The sequence below is a fragment of the Takifugu rubripes genome, chromosome 6 (genome assembly GCF_901000725.2).
Source record: "Takifugu rubripes chromosome 6, fTakRub1.2, whole genome shotgun sequence".
Taxonomy (NCBI): Eukaryota; Metazoa; Chordata; class Actinopteri; order Tetraodontiformes; family Tetraodontidae; genus Takifugu; species Takifugu rubripes.
In genome coordinates this window covers 9,143,050-9,160,585 of record NC_042290.1, presented here as the reverse complement: position 1 = coordinate 9,160,585, position 17,536 = coordinate 9,143,050, and the positions used below count along the sequence as shown (strand labels likewise).

Genomic DNA, 17,536 nt, shown 5'->3' with positions numbered 1-17,536 from the left:
GCAGATGAGAGCAGACGTGAGGTGAGTAAATCTGCATGTCAGGCTCTTAAATTGGTTTGCTAAAATCCTGGTTTCCAGCCACAACCTTCACCTGCGTGTGTGTGTGTGTGTGTGTGTGTGTGTGTGTGTGTGTGTGTGTGTGTGTGTGTGCGTGTGTGTGTGTGTGTGTGTGTCAGAAGCAGGTGTTACTGCAGTTAGGCATGACCAGTTGAGCAGATGGGATTGTCTGCAGGCTCCCTTTCCTTCGCACTTCTTTCCCTCCCTCCCTCCCTCCCTCCCTCCCTCCCTCCCTCCCTCCCTCCCTTCCTTCCTCCCTCCCTCCCTCCCTTCCTTCCTCCCTCCCTCCCTCCTCTCATCCCCTTGTCTCTTCTCTCCATCACATGCAGTTTGGAGGTGCAGCTGTGCTTCCACCCCCACCGCCGCCTGGTCTCCAACCTTCATCTGTCCAGATTCCTGGAATCACACCTTCCGTCTTGTCTTCCTTTCATCTGTTAGTTTTTCCTCTCGCCACGTGCAGAAGGTGGCGTGTACCTGCCTGTGTTCCTCCCCCGAGAGCACGTATGATTAATGAGTGCTAAATCTTGTTGCTCAAGCATATAAGCTGCTTCCCACTAGAATTGTAGAACAACAGCAACACAAGTCTTTTTTCTTCTTTTTCCCTCCCCAATAGAATCTACAGGAAATACAGATTTCTATGGGATCGTCGGTATTGACTGATTTTTTTTTTGCTTCCTGTTGAAATTAGACACCATTGGATTTCCTAAAGTTCATGAAATATGCAGATGGTTGCGACACAGCTACCAGATGACGCCAGTCCGTCTGTTTTGATCCTCTTTTAACTTGAATATTTGGTTCATCCGCCCTCTGCAGCAGTCACAGCAGCACGTCGTCGGTACAGTTCTTTAACATCAATCTTCTCCCATCAATTCTGCAACTCAAGCCAAAGTTTCTCCTTTTGACGGATGACAGATTTGTCCTGTTTATTTTCCAACTTTCCCCAAATTTGCTCCGTGAGGTTGTGGTCCAGGCTTCGAGGGGAGCCAGTCCGTCATTCTTCCAGCAGATTCCTTCTGTCACAGGGAGTTCCAGCAATAGTTAGAAGACTGTTCATTCTCATAAACTTCTCCTTTTATGTCCCTCTTTCCTGGATTTCTCATCCTTCTTTACCCAGACACCAAGGCAAATGGGAACCCGGGTGAAATAGTTGTCTGCCCATTAGGTCAGAAAACCCAGTTGGATCCCTTGGACTGGGTTTTTGACCCCCCTGGTGAGTTGAATTGAATTGATTTTGAACCTCATTTTTAAATCATTATTTCAAAAGGAAAACCGGAGCTTGTGTAGTCCAGCAGTTCATGTCCCATATGTAAAGCCTTAAACTGATTCTGTGAGTGGCAGAAAAGCATATAGTCGATTTTACATCTCCTATATTGAATTATTTAAAGGTTAGCTATAATACATAGTGTATGTATGCATATATACAGGATGGATGGGATGATGGCTGTCAACACCTGCTGTGCTTCCTGAATATTTTACATTTGAAAAATGCCGAAGCATCAGCATAATCTCAGCACACGAGGCTTTTGTGCTCCATGTTGCAGCGCCTCCACAAAGCCGACGAGGCCCGGAGACGGCGGGAGAGTGACTAAAATGATGAAGCAGTAACGGCTGCAGCAAGAGCCAACGCGCAAAGTGAAGAGGACTTAAAGTCGTGCGGTACTTTGCTGCCACTGGGCCGGGACTCTGCGTCTTCTTATGTGACAGCATTTAATCCCCGCGAGGATTAAACGTCCTCAAAACGAAAGATGGAAGAGGAAAACATTCCTGAATCAGGACTTCCCCCCCCCCTCCGATTTTTCAGGCCTGCTTCAGAGAGATGTGCGTTTGGGGCACAGATTAGGGTGGGATTAAGTGGAAATGTCAGAGTTAGTAATGGTAAAGGTTGGGATTAAGGGGATGTTTTGGGATTGAATACAGTTTCTATTATGTATGCAGCAGTCATTTAAATGTGTGTGAGCGTGCGGGCCGACGTGCACGCGTTTAAAGTCGTTGAAAGTCTCAACAGTTCACAGCAGGAAGGAGGGGGAAGAGGAGATGGAGGAGAGAAACCAAAGGAAGTATAATAGGATGTCTTCTATGATATCACCTGTTATTTCAGTCCAAAGTGGCCGCGTTTTATTTTGAAAGAGCTGCAGGTTTATCACACACGCGTCTGGGGACTTCCCGTCTGGTCCGATCTGCTTTGTGCAATCCAACGCTGCTTCGGTCCAAAATAGACTGATGGCATATTCTCCAGAGCTTTGAGCCACTTCTGGGACATACATGAAACATGCTGGTGGGGGCGGAGCCACAAGCAGCCGCTCCGCCTGTTGCGGAACAGTCACAGTCTGGTGGAATCTGGAGGCAAATCAGTGAGGGACTTTATATATATATATATATATATATATAAATTCTCAGTTGCTGTGATCAACCCCTGCTTGTTCCACTTAGTTCTTTTTGAAGAGAATAGAATTTTAAAATGGGGCAGTGAAGTTAAAAATATTTGATTCCTACCCAGACAGCTGCCTGCTGTGGTGAGCAGACCGCATAACCTTTGACCCATTTGTCAGAGAGCCTCTTAAATCATTAAAATCTTCATCAAAATCATAAAAAAATGGAAATTATACAGATCAGCTCGATATTACTGAATGGCGAGCCCAGAGTCCGACATAAAATGAAGGAAGAAGAAAGGTTTATGGTCTATATCACCAGAGGAGTTAAATTATTTAGATATCTTGGCACAACAGAACCAAGAAGCCAGTAAGTAAACAGAGGAAACTTCACAGCGGCGTCCATCTGAATATGTAAGCGTCGTAAAAGGATGTTAAAAGTGAAATATTCTCTGAATGTGTGTATTTTAAGACCTGTATGAATAAAATAAAAGGTGGATGTATCCCCTCACAGCCCCAGGAATCGTAAAAGCAGGTCGAGCGCCGAGAGGAGTCAAAGATGAAATGCTTTTAGTCTGAACGTCGGGTTGGCCCTGACCTTCGCGTCCACTGAGAAAACGGCCGGAAATAAATCACAGGTGAGGACAGAAATAAAGGTGAACGGTGACAGGAAATCGCACCACCGCGTGCAAACATCAGACAGGTTTCAGCAATGTCGAGCAGCAATTAGCTTGAAAATATGGTCCCGAGTGTTTGTTTCTGGCTATAAGATTCGATTTGGAGCAACAAACCTGCGCACGTGGCTGATGCTTGTACAGTATAGAATAGTAAATGTGGTCTAAAAGCAGCGGTTCGCAGATTTCTTGAGAGCATTCCACTGTTTCACTGCCATCACTTGTCTTTATAGTCGATTTTCTAGTGGTGAACTAAAAAAAAAAAAAAAAGAAGGAGTTCACTGTGAGGCTCCGATCAATCAAAACTGAACTTGCTGATCAGCAACTTTTTCTGTACAGCACCGCACAAATGAACCACAGATTAGCGCCCTAATAAAGTCAGTTAATATCTCAAATTAAAATATACGGGGCTATAGCAGCTAAAGATTATTATCACTTCATAGAAAGACTCGCTCCAGGTCAAGCCTTTTTAAGTGAAGTTTGTGATAACAGATCGACTGGAGATTTTAATATCAGTATTAGCATTAGCTTTAGCATTAGCTGCTGCAGCGATCATCGGGACCAGCGCGCGCGTTGACAGTTACAATAAAAGCTGTGTTCTTACCATGGCATGATACTGTGTGGAATACGGACAGATAGTGTTAGCTGTCTGTAGCAATAGCTACAATTTTGACCCATCCTTCATCTGGTTTCAGTGGCCACTGACAGAGAAGAAACTGAGAAGCAGAACTGTTTATAAAAATACTTCTTCCCGGTCAGCCTGGATGGCCACATAGCCGACTAGCTCTAGCCAACGTGATGCACATAACATCCTCTCATGATTTCAATAAAATGAGCACCATGATACAAATGAAAATGACCTCAAATAACAAAACAATCCAAATATCACTTCCAACACGCAACATAAATGGCACTGAAAAGGTGATGAGTCATGACTGGCTTGTCGGCCTTAGCTTGCTGCTATCATCTAGAAAAATCTGTCAACAAAGTGTGCTGCTCATTGGAAAAACAGGTTGCATTACAAACACGAGCCGTCATTTTCTGTGAAACAGTCTGTCACAGACTTCAGAGCACGCCTGACTGGCAGCCAACATCCCGCAGGAAGCTGGAGATTTTTCATCATTTTAGTCCTCAAATTTATCTGACATAAGCTCAGAAACTGTTGGACCAGAAATTTCCGCGGGGCTCAGAGGGGGCTGTGCTTTGAAGAACTGTGAACGACTGTGACAGGAATCGATCAATCAATCCCCCCCTACAATGGCAGCTCGGAGGTGCGGCTCTGAAACACTGAACGTCACAGTCGTAACTGGGGCCAATCATCACGGGGAAAAAAAAGAAAACAACAAGACACCATCTAACCATCCTCCCTATCCCATAATGCCTGGCTTGTCTGCTAGCGAACGAGGGCGGCAAACTGACTCGACAGCATGACAGGCGCCGCTATCAGCGTCGCTGTGAGCTCGGAGCAGCGCGGATTATCACACTCCCAGACACTTGTTTGTGGAACGCGCCAACAGAACGAGTTCAGAGAGATTCCCGTATCAAAGGCGGGAAGATGACTGAGGAGAACGTGGCTTAGAGTAAGCTCTGAGGCAAATGGGAACTGAAATATTAACCTTTTAAAAGGCCTGACTGCAGACACACTCGGTGCCAATCTGCTTCTGAATTAGTTAGACTGTGTGAGTGTCCGTGTCCGTGTGTGTGTGTCTGTGTGTGTGTGTGTGTTTTGGCTCATTCAAATTGAAAAATCTACACTGACACTTAATTCTCAGACACCCATCACAAACGTCGCTTCTCCTCTCTGGATCACAGTTCGACACTCGCCCGTGATCTCCGGCGAACGCCTCGTCTGCGCATTTAATCGAGAAATTTCGTTTAGTCTAATTTCACTGAGGTACTGGGAGGACAACAGCGAATCACGGGCCGCTTTAATCAACCTCAGATTTGCTCCTCTCACGCAGCTTCAAAAAGCGTGGCAACGACGTCGGTTTAATCAATTTAGGATCTTGGGGAAAAGCAAAGGAGAATTCCTCATTTTCAGGAGCAGCCGACCACAGGTTGACGTGTTTTAGATGATCAGATACACACCAACACAACCTTCCTGGTTGCATTTTTGTCTGCAGAGGGCGAGTATATCCCTGTAGCTGCTTCAGCCGCCCCCTACGTGTCGCAGGCACAGGTGTGACCTCAGGTGATTTACAGAAATATGATATATTTGCTATAAATAACCTGATAAATGACCCAGAAAGGGACACCATGGCAGGGCAAACACAAGTCAATGTTCATGTGATTAGATGCCAAACAACCTGATAATGAATATTTATCTATCATAATAAATATGGACCTACACACACAGACACAGACACAGACACACACACACACACACACACACACACACGTTTCCTTGGTTTAAAACAGACAAACGCAAAGTTAAGCTTCAGTTAATTGCTTCTTTTCAAGAGAAGTGTCAGCAGCATCCGTGCAATCCTGCAGCCATCCTAGAGAGGATAATCCCGGATATTGTGGCAGCCCTGAGCAAATCATACCAAACAAGACACACACACGCATGCACGCGCACACACGTACACACACACAGAACCACAGATGCACTAGGTCACAAGGGTCTACGCAGACCTACTGAGGTGGAGACGTCAGATGCAGTGGCGAGACGTGGCCCCAGTTAAGGCACCATTCTTTGATGCCAACACACGTACGCACACACACACACACACACACACACACACGCAGAAGTCGGGAACTGAATAATTCAGGGGGATGTTGTCGTCTCTGGTAGGATTGGTGCAGAGACCCGGACCATATGTCAGGGTGTCGGAGGGAAAGCGAAGCTGCGGCTCTCACTTCTGGTCCTAATCAGCGCAGCGACTAATTGAGATGGCAGCTCCGGCTTTCTCTCAACTTCTGCAGCCGCGGCCAACACAAACAAGAATAAACACTCTGGCAAATACGCTTTTTATGTATTTTCTGTTCCTGTCCAGACGCATCTTTGGTTTTTGACTTAAGCGGCGAGACGGAATCTCAAGCCCTACATCAAACTTTAGCACAAAATTAGGCTGTTAGCTTCGCATATACACGTCCTGACGGGACGTGATCCACAGTGATGTGCTGGAGACTTCCATTAATGTAGCCATGACCTGTTTTTGAACTAAGCTAATTACTGATGGGGATTGGACTTAATGAAAGTAGTTTGAGGAAAAGATTGGAGCATTTCTCTTACAAGAATGTTCTGAGAAAAATACATGCTGGATGAAATAATAATTCCAACGTGTCCTCTGCCCCAGAATCACAGTGAAAACCGACTAAATGCCACTTTTCCTCCCCTCAAATGATTAACTGACGAGAGAAAATTGGGAAGAAGTATAATTTTTCCCTTTAATTAGGGCGATTTTAGAGCTTTCAGAGACTCAGGAGATGCTCTGAAAAATCAACCATGTGTTGTTGTATCATTTCAAGCTCAGAAAATATCACATAATAGCACAAGATGCAATAAGAGAGGCTCCCTGCTCAGAGTAACTTCCCGTTCTGCTTAAATGCCACATCAAGGAAATCGATCAAATCCCCATTCCTTCAAACTGGAGCCATGTTGGACCACGGGGTACTGGTCCTTCATTATGAGAACAAAGGTATGTGTGGCCATGATAATCAGATGCTCATATTCTGACAAGCTCTTGTGGAAATCAAAGGTTAAACCCCCACTAAGCCCACCTGTTCTGTGGCCTAAGAGAGCTGCTGATTAAAATGGGGTCACCTCCAACTTTCTGCCTCCAATCTGCCGTCTGCTCTTGTCTCACAAGCACCGGCTTTTCCTATAACTGTTGTTGTTCCTGTATTTCATCTTGTCGTTATTTCTCCGCGAGGACAAAGGGATCGCGCTTTGGTTGGATAGTTGGTTTCTGCGAGATGAAACGCGATGATATTCCAGTAGATTTGACATTAGCCGAGTTCCCTTCCCCTGCTTTTAATTAAAATTAATTCAGTGGGATGAGAGCGTCCACAAGGACGGAGATCTGTCTCAAATTTTAAGACGTTCCTGTGACCTAGGGGTCACAAATAATGGAGAGGGTGGGAGCGTCTGCTCAGCATCCTTCAGAACCACTCCACACTGGATACAAGGTCCTTTCACAAGGCAGCCGTGGGCTTGTTTGCTAACCAGTCCAAACAGGCAGAAGAAAGTCGACGGAGTTAGCGTGGGATGAAGCAAACATAATAATCTCTGCCGATGGAGTGTGTGTGAAAGTGAGAGCAAATGTCAGCGGTCAGTTGTTTTCAGCTCTGTTTTCTCTGTTTGCGATATGCCGTGACAGCATAAAAGGTGGGAACAATGCGTGAAAGGAGAACAAAACCTGGACCTCTATGGCGATTCACAACACAAAGCTAGCATGTTTGGAGTGACCTTTCAGTTTCTTGGAAATGGAGTTTTATTACGACCCAGTAACCAACGCAAACTTCTTTCCCGCTTGCATCCCGCCCTTTCCCTCGGTTTTCCTTCCCGCTCAGTTACTTTGCCTCAAAAGTTTGCAGCCGGAGGACGCGGTTGTATAATAAGGCCAGAGCTGCTCAACTACAAGGAGCAACCTCCTCTGTCTTCCCCTCAGTTCTATTTTTCACTCCACTCAATCAGAAATAATGGGGATGCAAAAAAAAAAAGGCAGGAGGAGGGCGCTGGCTGGGCAAAAGGACAGGAGGAAGAAAGTTGAAGAGCAGAACGGCAGGGGCGGCGTGATGAGAGGAGAAAGGCCATTTTAAAGGAGAGGAGGATCCGTATGTACTTTTAAACCGTAAACATGCGCGTACGACAGGAGCGGGCCTGGTGTGGGTCGATGAAAGAGCGTCGCTCCCTGGTTAGAAGCTGAAGCTGGAGCTCCTGAGTCTGCACTGGGCTGTCAAGCTGTCTTCCTGGCAGCCTATCACTCTCACCCCGAGAAATTAGACCACGCATTGATCCAGCCTATCTTCATACGCAGGCACAGTTTAAAAAAAAGGCAACACCAAAGTGCCACCAAACACACACACACACACACACACACACACACACACACACACACACACACACACACACACACACACACACACACACACACACACCACCACCACCACCGGATTCATCACACTGTCTTTGCTTAATGAGATCACCCAGCAGAGCTGTAATGTCACAGAACAGGCTTGACATCGTGATTGTGTGTGAGTGTGAGTGTGTGTGTGTGTGTGTGTGTGTGAGTGTGTGTGTGTGTGTGTGTGCGTGTGCGTGTGGTGTGCATGTGTGTGTGCGTGTGCGTGTGGTGTGCATGTGTGTGTGAGTCAACAGTTCTATGAGTCTAACCGTTACCAAACCACTCACTAATGTGTTGACATGAAGACTGAGGCATGCAGATGTTCAGGGTTGCGAGCTTGACTCCAGGTTTGTCTCCTCAGTTTGGACCAATATCAGCCAGTATTTCATCATTTACTGGAAAATCCTGCAGATCGACAACCTGAGCAAATGTTTCGGCTCTTTCGCTTGATTCTAACAAGTGTGGAAAATGTGCTCAATTAGGAGAATAAGGCTGTGCAGAGGGGCGTGCTGGTGAAAAAGCTCCTTCAGAGCTGGCCAACTCGGCTGCATTAAAAGCTGAGGACTCTCAAGTGGCAGATCAGCAGAGGGGTGGTTAAAGTGAAGCAGATATGTGCCTTTTAATCCTCTGTCGGACCTAAAACACAGGACTCTTCGCTCTGAAGCCAGCCAGTAAACTGTGTGTTTTCAGCTGACAAACGCTGAAGAAACCAGTGACCCCAAACAGAACCAACAAAATAAATCCATCATACGGCTGTTGGGTCCTGATGTCCTCTATTCCAAGGCAGGAGCTTCACGGGCTGATTCTGATTGGCTGAATGCAGCTCGAAGCTGAGGCTTGTTCCTCTTTTGAAAAAGGGGCTGCGGAAATACAGGCGGACGGAAGCGCGCACGAGACAATAGATGGCGTCGTGGCTATCAGCGTGGCGCTCTGAGCCCAATGTAAACAAGTTGTGTACGGAAGCTGAGGAAGGGAGCAGGACTATAAATAAAAAGAAAGCCCATAATATCCGCAGCAGCTCTGGCTGTTTCCGTGTTCCAGGCTGCAGCTAAAAAAAAGCAGCACAGCAGGACGCGGAAACCTTTTATTCCCGGTCAGAGAACATCAAAAACGGCTGCCAAAAAATACTCACTATACAAGTATTTACGCGTCTTGAGAAAACGCTGCACATCGTGCGAGAAATAAGGTTAAAGGTGTATCATATCTGAAAAATAATCGAATATTAACAAATACTACAGTTCATACTGTAGTCTGGCCTAGTTTGGAAAATGGCGGAGTGACATTCCAGCACCCAGGGAGGGGGCCATGTCAATATTTCTGCACACAGCTGAATAAAAGCGCAGTGCTGTTTGTCATATGTGATAAAAGAGTGGCTTCATTGGCGCTCTGACATACTGGAACTGTGCTGGTTCCCGTTTTCTGCTGGCTGAGACGACTGGGAAAGTGCTGATAGGAGCAACTCACGCAATGAAACAACCCGAGGAGAGCCTCGTTTTTAACTGCTACACTTTTTCATTGGGAGGTACTTTTCTAAAAATGGCTCCTCCTCCCGCATGGTTCAACTTTCTGCGTTTGGATTCTTGCACCGCGGTGCGCACTGGAAGACCCCCCCCCCCCCCCCCCTCCCCCTCCGTGCGTGACCATCATTCTAACTGGGGGTATTGACAGGTTGACAGGTGATCTCTCTCTCTCTCTCTCTCTCTCTCTGTCTGTCTGTCTGTCTGTCTGATGGAGGATCCCACGCACACGCGTGGGCTCCCGTCCACATGGAGCAGCCTGATCTTTTTTCTTGTGCCAAATGGATTGGAAGCTGACACGATGAATAACCCACTAAAAGCGTTTATTTCAAGAGTCACCCCCCCCCCCCCCCCCAATAAAACACGCACGGACACGCACACACGCATACCACCACCCCCGACCGCACTCTCTCTGTCTTTCTCCTCCCACGACTCCCCAAACAAGACAGGGATGCCCAGAAAGATGAGTTGTTTATGCGGGGACTGAAAGCTGAACTGGAGCAGCCGCCGCTGCGCACGAGCCGGGCAGCGGAGACACCACAACACTGCACCAAAACACACCCGGAGCCAGAGCTCACCTCCCGCTGAGACGGTGTTCCACAGCAGCCCGATCCACAGCACCGCCGGGAAGGTGACGCGGAGCAGATACCCGACCGAGCGGACGGCCGGCGGCATGGCGAACAGAGCCGGTCCGAAGGAGAGTCTGGGGTGGGGGGGGAAGTGTCTCTGGATGTTCCGATCCGTCGGGGAGGACGCAGATGGATCAGAGAGAGCCGCCGCCGATCCGCGTGTCAGCGCAGCATCCTCCAGACTGCATGGAGCTCCTCCTGTTTCTACCTTCAGTCTGTCCTCTTTTTCTCCTCCGCGGACTCTCCTGCACCCCCCCTCTCTCTCTTTCTCTGAGAGCAGTAAACGTGGGCCCCCGTCGCCCACCCACCCCGCCGCACGCGCCAAGTTGACCTTAATGATAATGAAACTTTTACGCGCCGTGTGTGCGCGTGTGTTTTGCTGGCTGCAGCGAGATACATTTACATAAATGAGAGAGAGAGAGTTGGGGGGGTCCCATGCTGCTCACAGATATGGGGCCACTGGATAAATGAGGGGACGTGTTTATCTGGCTGGGAGCAGCGGCGCCGGTCTCCATGAGCCTTCTCACCCTGAGCTGGGGATGTGCTTAAAGAGCTGCTTCACTGCAGTCTGCTGCAACAGAGCTGCAAAGAGTGTGCTGATTAATGACAGCATCAAAAGGAGGGTTCCCCAGCATGGGGGCCACCGAAAGAAAAATGAGAGGAAAATAAAGCCTCTTACTGAAGATCTTTAATATCAACAACGTATTTGCACATAAAAAGAGTCTGGAATGGAAAAAACATCTAAAGAAATCAACTACATGAAGGAGTGGAAGAACAAAGGGTAGTTAACTGTCCTGACATCAAGCCAAAGGGTCAAGGGGCTTCAAGACATTTAGGTTAGACGCAAACCAAGCTTTTTAATTCATTAAAGTTTTCTTTTGTACCAATTCAAGACGTGAAGTTGACTAAAACATTCATCTCTATCTCATAAACTTTGAAGCAAGAGCAAATTCAACAGGGTTGTCAATGAGGTGGATCGTCAGCTTAATTTAGCTTAATATCAATCAGAAGCCCCGCCCACAATTATGCGTCCCACCACATCTTGTCAGAGTTCACGATAATATACAGATGCATCTTTTAGACTTTTCTGCAGAAACTGAATAAATTTATTGAGTTGAATTCTAATTATGTCATTAGAATCAGCTAATAAGCCAACTTGCTGTCAGCCCGGCAACAGCTCACTCAACAGAAGGAAAAAGTCAAAAGAAGTTAGTAAAATTCAGCTGTTTGGGGCCACTGAGAATATAAATGATGGTGTTGGCAAGTATATTTCCCATATTAGCTCTTATTTAAAACTCGGATTATTGGATGGATGGATGGATGGATGGATGGATGGATGGATGGATGGATGGATGGATGGATGGATGGATGGATGGATGGATGGATGGAAGCCCAATTTTCTTTCTGTTTGTTCTGGCTTTTATTAACCAATCAGAAGGAAAAAAAATGACTGTTAATTTAACTAATTGATCAAATTATTAGTTTTTTACATATGCTATTACGACAAAAGGTTGAGGAACTATAGCAACTATATTAAGCAACGCATTTATAGATGTGATGGTAAAAAATTTACACTAGAGTCCCATTCATAAACCATTTAAGGGCTTATAAGAAAGCTAAATAGCAAATCAGAATCCTAAGTACTGTAGTACCACAAAAAATGGCATTTACTGGTCATTAAAATGTAAGTCAGAGTAAATTCATGAAATCAGGCAGCTGAATCACTTAAACAGAGAGCTGAGGGTTATATAGTGTATAAGGTATCAGTGACTGCAAGTGGGATCAAGTGAGAGGGTGGGTGGGAAGGTCAGGTGACGGGGAACAGTGGGAAAGTGGTTTCTGCAGCGACTGCGTGTGAATCACATCAGGAAGGAGAGCAGAAATCAGTGGAATCACATCCGGATTTAACAGCATATGGGGTTAAAACAGGCTGTACCTGCAGCACAGAACTGGGAGGAGTGGGAGAAGGATCATAAATAAAACAGTGAAGTAAACAGCCGTACAAACCTGCAGTAGCACCCGTGTGTGATCGCGCAGACTAGAATATGCTGAAAATATTCTCCTATTCGGGTCAGACACACTTTTTTTAATCCGTGGCAGAAACAGCGGGAAAAAGAATTTACACATTTGTAAAACAGACTTCAAACTTTGCTCTCAGACAATCTCTCCATCGACTCTCCGAGTGTGTCTATAATGCATGACAAGACGTCATCAATCATTCATCCTATCATTTTATAAAAGAGCTCTTAAGACAGGCGGGGGACCACACGACGGCTGTCCGCCTGCTGGTCTATCTGTCTGTCTGTGGTTTTAATGGTTAATACACACACACAAAAAGTCATTTCACAAACAAAAGGCACTAAGATGGCCAGTACATCAGGGAATCAACCAGTTTACGGTAATATGTTGCTACAGCAGCGCACACCTGTAGCTTATTTACACTACAAAGTTTTAAATGAGCAGAATCTTATGATGCATTAATGATATAACAGTATCGGGCAGGCTGATGCTAAAATCGACCCACACCAGAAGGTGTACGAGTTGTGCAGAGATTTAGCTCCGCCCACGTCCCACCTGACCCTCAAAGCAACCATCAGAAGTTGCTGAGATCCTCTGGACTAGAGATGTGAGCACAACTGTACAGTTGTTGAGATTTGATTGAATTATGTGACAGCTGGTTAGAAGTCTGCAGTTTACTGACATCTTTACACCCCGACAATAACAATAGCGCGTCATCTGCGTAGCGTCGTTCTTCAGCCTTATCGCCCTGAGAGCCTAACAACCAGGATCACTGTCCACTTTCATACACGTCTCCATTTCATTCTTTTTTTCCTGCACTGCATCAAGGCGCCGCACTGACGTCCCCTCGCCACCGATAACCAAAGAGAGTGACAACAGCCACTGAAGAATAGATATCATTATTTCTGTGAGAGATCAGTGCTCCCCCTCCTGCCCCTCCTCCTCCCCCAGCTCCCTCCCTGTGTCATCCATCCTCATCCCCTGCTCATTCTCCCTCTCTTTCTAATCCCCCCCCAACTCAATCTCATCTCTTTTATCGCCCTCCTTCCCTCACATTGCTTCAGGTTCCTCCCGCCGTTGTTGTGTGTGCTCACCTTAGACGCATGTGATCGGGGCGGGTCGGGGGGGAAGGGGGGGTGGATAAGCCGCCGCAGTGAGCCGGGGCGCCGCGACAGCACGCTTCCTGCTTCTGTGTCTCTCTTTCACGCAGCATGACACGGGTGCAGAGGTCACATTGAGCTTAGACACACAAATAAGTGATTTTATGTCCCAGAATTCAAAGAAGCTTTAAAGATGCAGAGTAATAAGCGAAGAAGTCGTTCAGAATCCTCGCCACAAACAGGCTGGCAGCGGAGGAAGGAAAGCAGACATCAGTCTGAACTGCCTGTTATGTATCATCAGGCACGACTCGCTCTTACACATTGGATTGCAACTGGGCTTTAATACTCTCAGGGACATGTGACTTGCATATTTTTTTCAAAATCAATCAGGAGGATCAAATTTAACAATGACACTGATTTCTTGATAGAAGGATGCAGAAGTAGAAGCCAGAATTCCCATTCACAGCAGTAATAATCAATAATGGGTTCTATTGTGTACATTTACTCACACGCTGCTTATTCAGGCCGCACATCTCTGGCACAACAGCATGTACACAAAAGGCATCGGGAAAAGGTTTTAGGTCACCCGAGCAGGTCAGAGCGGATGTCTGACACCAACAAAGCCCCGTGTATCATCTTCTGAACAAAGATTTTTAAAAAACCCACAAAGGTCCCCCAAAACCCACAATGTGGCCCTTCACCCTGAGGTCAGGATCCTCTGTAGCATAAAACATGTGACGAGACACATTTAGAATCACCAGCCAACAGCAATGATGCTGTTGAACTGAGTGTATTAGGCTGCACATGCAGGTTATTGTTAATCACACATTTAATATCTGCTTTGAAACTTTCATCTGCTCATCTGGGACGCGATGTTTGCATTCATCTGCCCAATCACAGAATCCGCTGTAGCAGCTCCAACTCCTGCTGCTGCTGGGAATCCCACAGCGCTGACATGTAAATTTAATCAGGCGCCATGTGCAACATTTCTGCGTGTGCGCGTGCTCGGGTGGCTGCGCGTCAGACGTGTAATCACAGGAGGGTCTGCTTACTTAATGTGCTGCTGCTCCAGCTCCTAATGAGAGCTAACTGTTCTCAGGTTACACGTCGATAAAGTCATCGTGAGACACGTCCATGCACAAGGGCATAAACCCGGTATGGGAGGGGAGACGAGCAACACATTTTAAAAACATAATTCCGTAAAAACAGTGCTTTTATAAGCTGCGTTAAGCTATTCTGACAACACAGACGGACCGATTTTTGTTTAAACACCAACATCTGCAGATTTTTTTTGACTTAGATGATTATTTATTGTCTATGTTTCCAGACCTCATGATCATTGAATATGTAGTTTTAGGGAAATAAAATGTTCTCATGGGTTTTTTTTTTGTCAGGCAATTTCAGGTCACCTAACTGGAAATGATCTTCAGGAAGCTGAAGATCCAACTCCAATCATATTAGAGAATTTGTTGCATGCTATAAGATCAACAGTATTTTAATATATGTGGCAATGTTGGCAAATACTGTAACTTTACTCTGAGTGAAAATCCTGGCCTGTGATTAAACGCAGCAGTCACACGAGGCAGCTGAGGGATCTGCACTTTGACAGCTCCACTCAGAGTAATTAGGTCAAGACTGAAGCCTCTCGGTCAGTGAACGCTAATGCGCGACACCCTTCACCAGGCAGAGGTGCTGGAGTGGACCACAATTCTGTTATGACGTGCAGAAACGGTGCTCATCCATTCATGAGGGCTCTTTATAAGAAGAGTCCAAATTAAGATTTTATGCAGAGGACAAGTGGTCTGTAGGTCCGCTACTGCGAAGGAACAGACGGAAGCTCCAAAATAGCTTTTAGCCTCCTAAAATCATTTATATTTGAAGAAAAAAAATGAAGGCCCACCACATTAAACAATGTTTTCTGCTCCTGTGTGTTGTAATTATGATTGATAGCAGCTCGTGCATCATCACTCCCATGATGCAAACCCAGTAAAGCTTTACAAAACCTGTCTGCAGCTGGAGTTTACCTAGCTCTACAACAGGTTTGCAACACAGATTTCTGAGAGGGACGGCAAACTCCTCAAGGTCACCTCCAGCTGAATGCATCAGATCGGCTTTATTAAGTCTCACACCTTAAGCTGCCAGAGACTTGTGCCGTAATTTCACTTTACACGCCAGCATGACATGAAACATCTCAGGGAGGCCACCTGCCGCGTCGGCCCCGGCCTTTTTAAACCCAACAATGCAAACGACTCTGAAAACCAACAGCTGAGCAGCTCGCAGACAATACCATTCTGTTGCTAACCAGAGAAACAGCTAACAGCGTCGTTCTCCTGTATTGTTGGGCCGATTCGGCCTCCTTTGAATCACGCTGATCGGTAGATTTTCTAGGATCTTCCCCCGAGACATATCAGCTAAAAACAGCAGGCTTTTCCTTTTTATTGTTTCACTTCTCATGCTAATTCTCTGGAGCTAAACAGCCAATCACGGCGATCATCTTCATCATCATCAGCGGCAGGTTATCAATGACGCACGCGAGCAGAATTTACTGTCACGGCCTTCAGATGAGGCTTAAACACTACAAGGGGACATGGACAAATTCAGGATTCTGAGACTGTGATTAATGTGGAACTGTTACAAAACATTATCAAATATAACAAAAATACTTGACCTTTCTTTGGGATGTCGGAAGAGCCAACGCAATCCCAAAAACTTTCAGTTGCAAGACGCCAGGGTGACAGTTAGCTGCGTATGATGATGGATGAATCAGTGAGTCAAACCGTTCCAGTGGATGAAAAATAAGAGTTTGAAGAGGAGTTTAGGCTGGAGGATAGTTTTCTTCTGGGTTTCTGTGCTGATGTTTTCTTCGCAATCATCTCTTCTTTGGGGAAACAACATCAATGCTTTCTGAATTACTAAATCAATCACACACTTGCAGACAGTCATAATTATTTTCTTTAAATGTGATCCATGACAGCTGCATAGACGAACACTTACGGATGATTTGAAGCCGCAAGAATCCCTATTAGCTCTCTACTCTCTAGCTCTCTAAAATAAATGTGGAGACTTAAACATAGAATCCATCAACTGTTCATCACAAATAATCACCAGTTTATCACATGAAACTGCACAAACAGGATGAAATGCAATACCACTGTGTGAGGGCACCCGGGAAACACACAAGAAACACAATAAATTGGCAAAGATTTTTACCTAAAGGCGATAAAAAAGTAAGAATAAATGTTGTTACTTACCACCACATGCAAACATATTTCCATAAAAAACATATGCAAATATGTCAGAGATGATGTCTGAAGCTCAGAGATGAGGAAGAGCTTAGCAGCTTTGTGGGTTTGCCTATAACGCAGAGGTTAGGGAGACGCTTCCTTTTAGACGTTTCATTTGCATTCAGACAGGTTATCGTCTTCAGATAATTTTATTGGGAATTACTGAATCTGTAAATGTTACCTGTAGCTGAGTCTGACTGCTGGTGCGGCATTGACATTTTGACCTTAACCTCCAGTCATAAAAGAAAGAAAAACACAATCAATAATATTTCTGCTTTGTTCAGATGCCAAGAACAGACCTGATCATCAGAAGCTGGCTGTTTATTAATGGGAGACTCGGGGGACTTTTACACCGGATTCAGTTATTGCTATGGCTGCAAGATAGGAAATCCATCTGTGCCGAGTCCGAGTCCTTGTGGGCTGGAGGTCAATGAAGCTGAATCCATTTAAACCAAACCTGGGTGAAGAGCACACATGTAAGGCCAACAAGATAGGACAGCTGGCTGAGGGGCCCGTGTCTCTACCTGAGTGTTGGCCTCACATCACGAGTATACTCCTACTGGAAATAAAAACAAATCAGACACAAAGCATAAATATGTCCACAAATGGCATAAAAAATGCTGCTTTTTCCCTTAACGGGGTCACAGGGGGGTGCTGGAACATCTCCCGGCTACCTTCAGGCGAGAGGCAGGATGCGCCCAGGACAAGTCAAGCATCGCAGGGTTAATAGACGATCAATCATTCACACTCCCATTCAAGGACAGTCGCCCATTCAGACACAGGGAGAACATGCAAACTCCACTCTGGCCCCCAGGGGA

At 46.0% G+C, this 17,536-nt stretch overlaps 1 protein-coding gene across 2 annotated transcripts in view; it reads right to left on the bottom strand.

Annotated features, from left to right (window-relative positions):
* The window catches only part of sez6l (seizure related 6 homolog (mouse)-like), a 31,785-nt gene extending 21,216 nt beyond the window's left edge, over nt 1-10,569 (bottom strand). The window contains exon 1 of one of the 2 annotated variants that reach the window (XM_029837952.1): nt 10,265-10,569. In XM_029837952.1, the coding sequence (XP_029693812.1) occupies nt 10,265-10,361 (97 nt within the window). In that variant the 5' untranslated portion in view covers nt 10,362-10,569. The remainder of the gene's footprint in view (nt 1-10,264) is intronic. The other variant, XM_029837951.1, reaches the window with a different exon arrangement.
* Nucleotides 10,570-17,536: the final 6,967 nt, after the last annotated feature.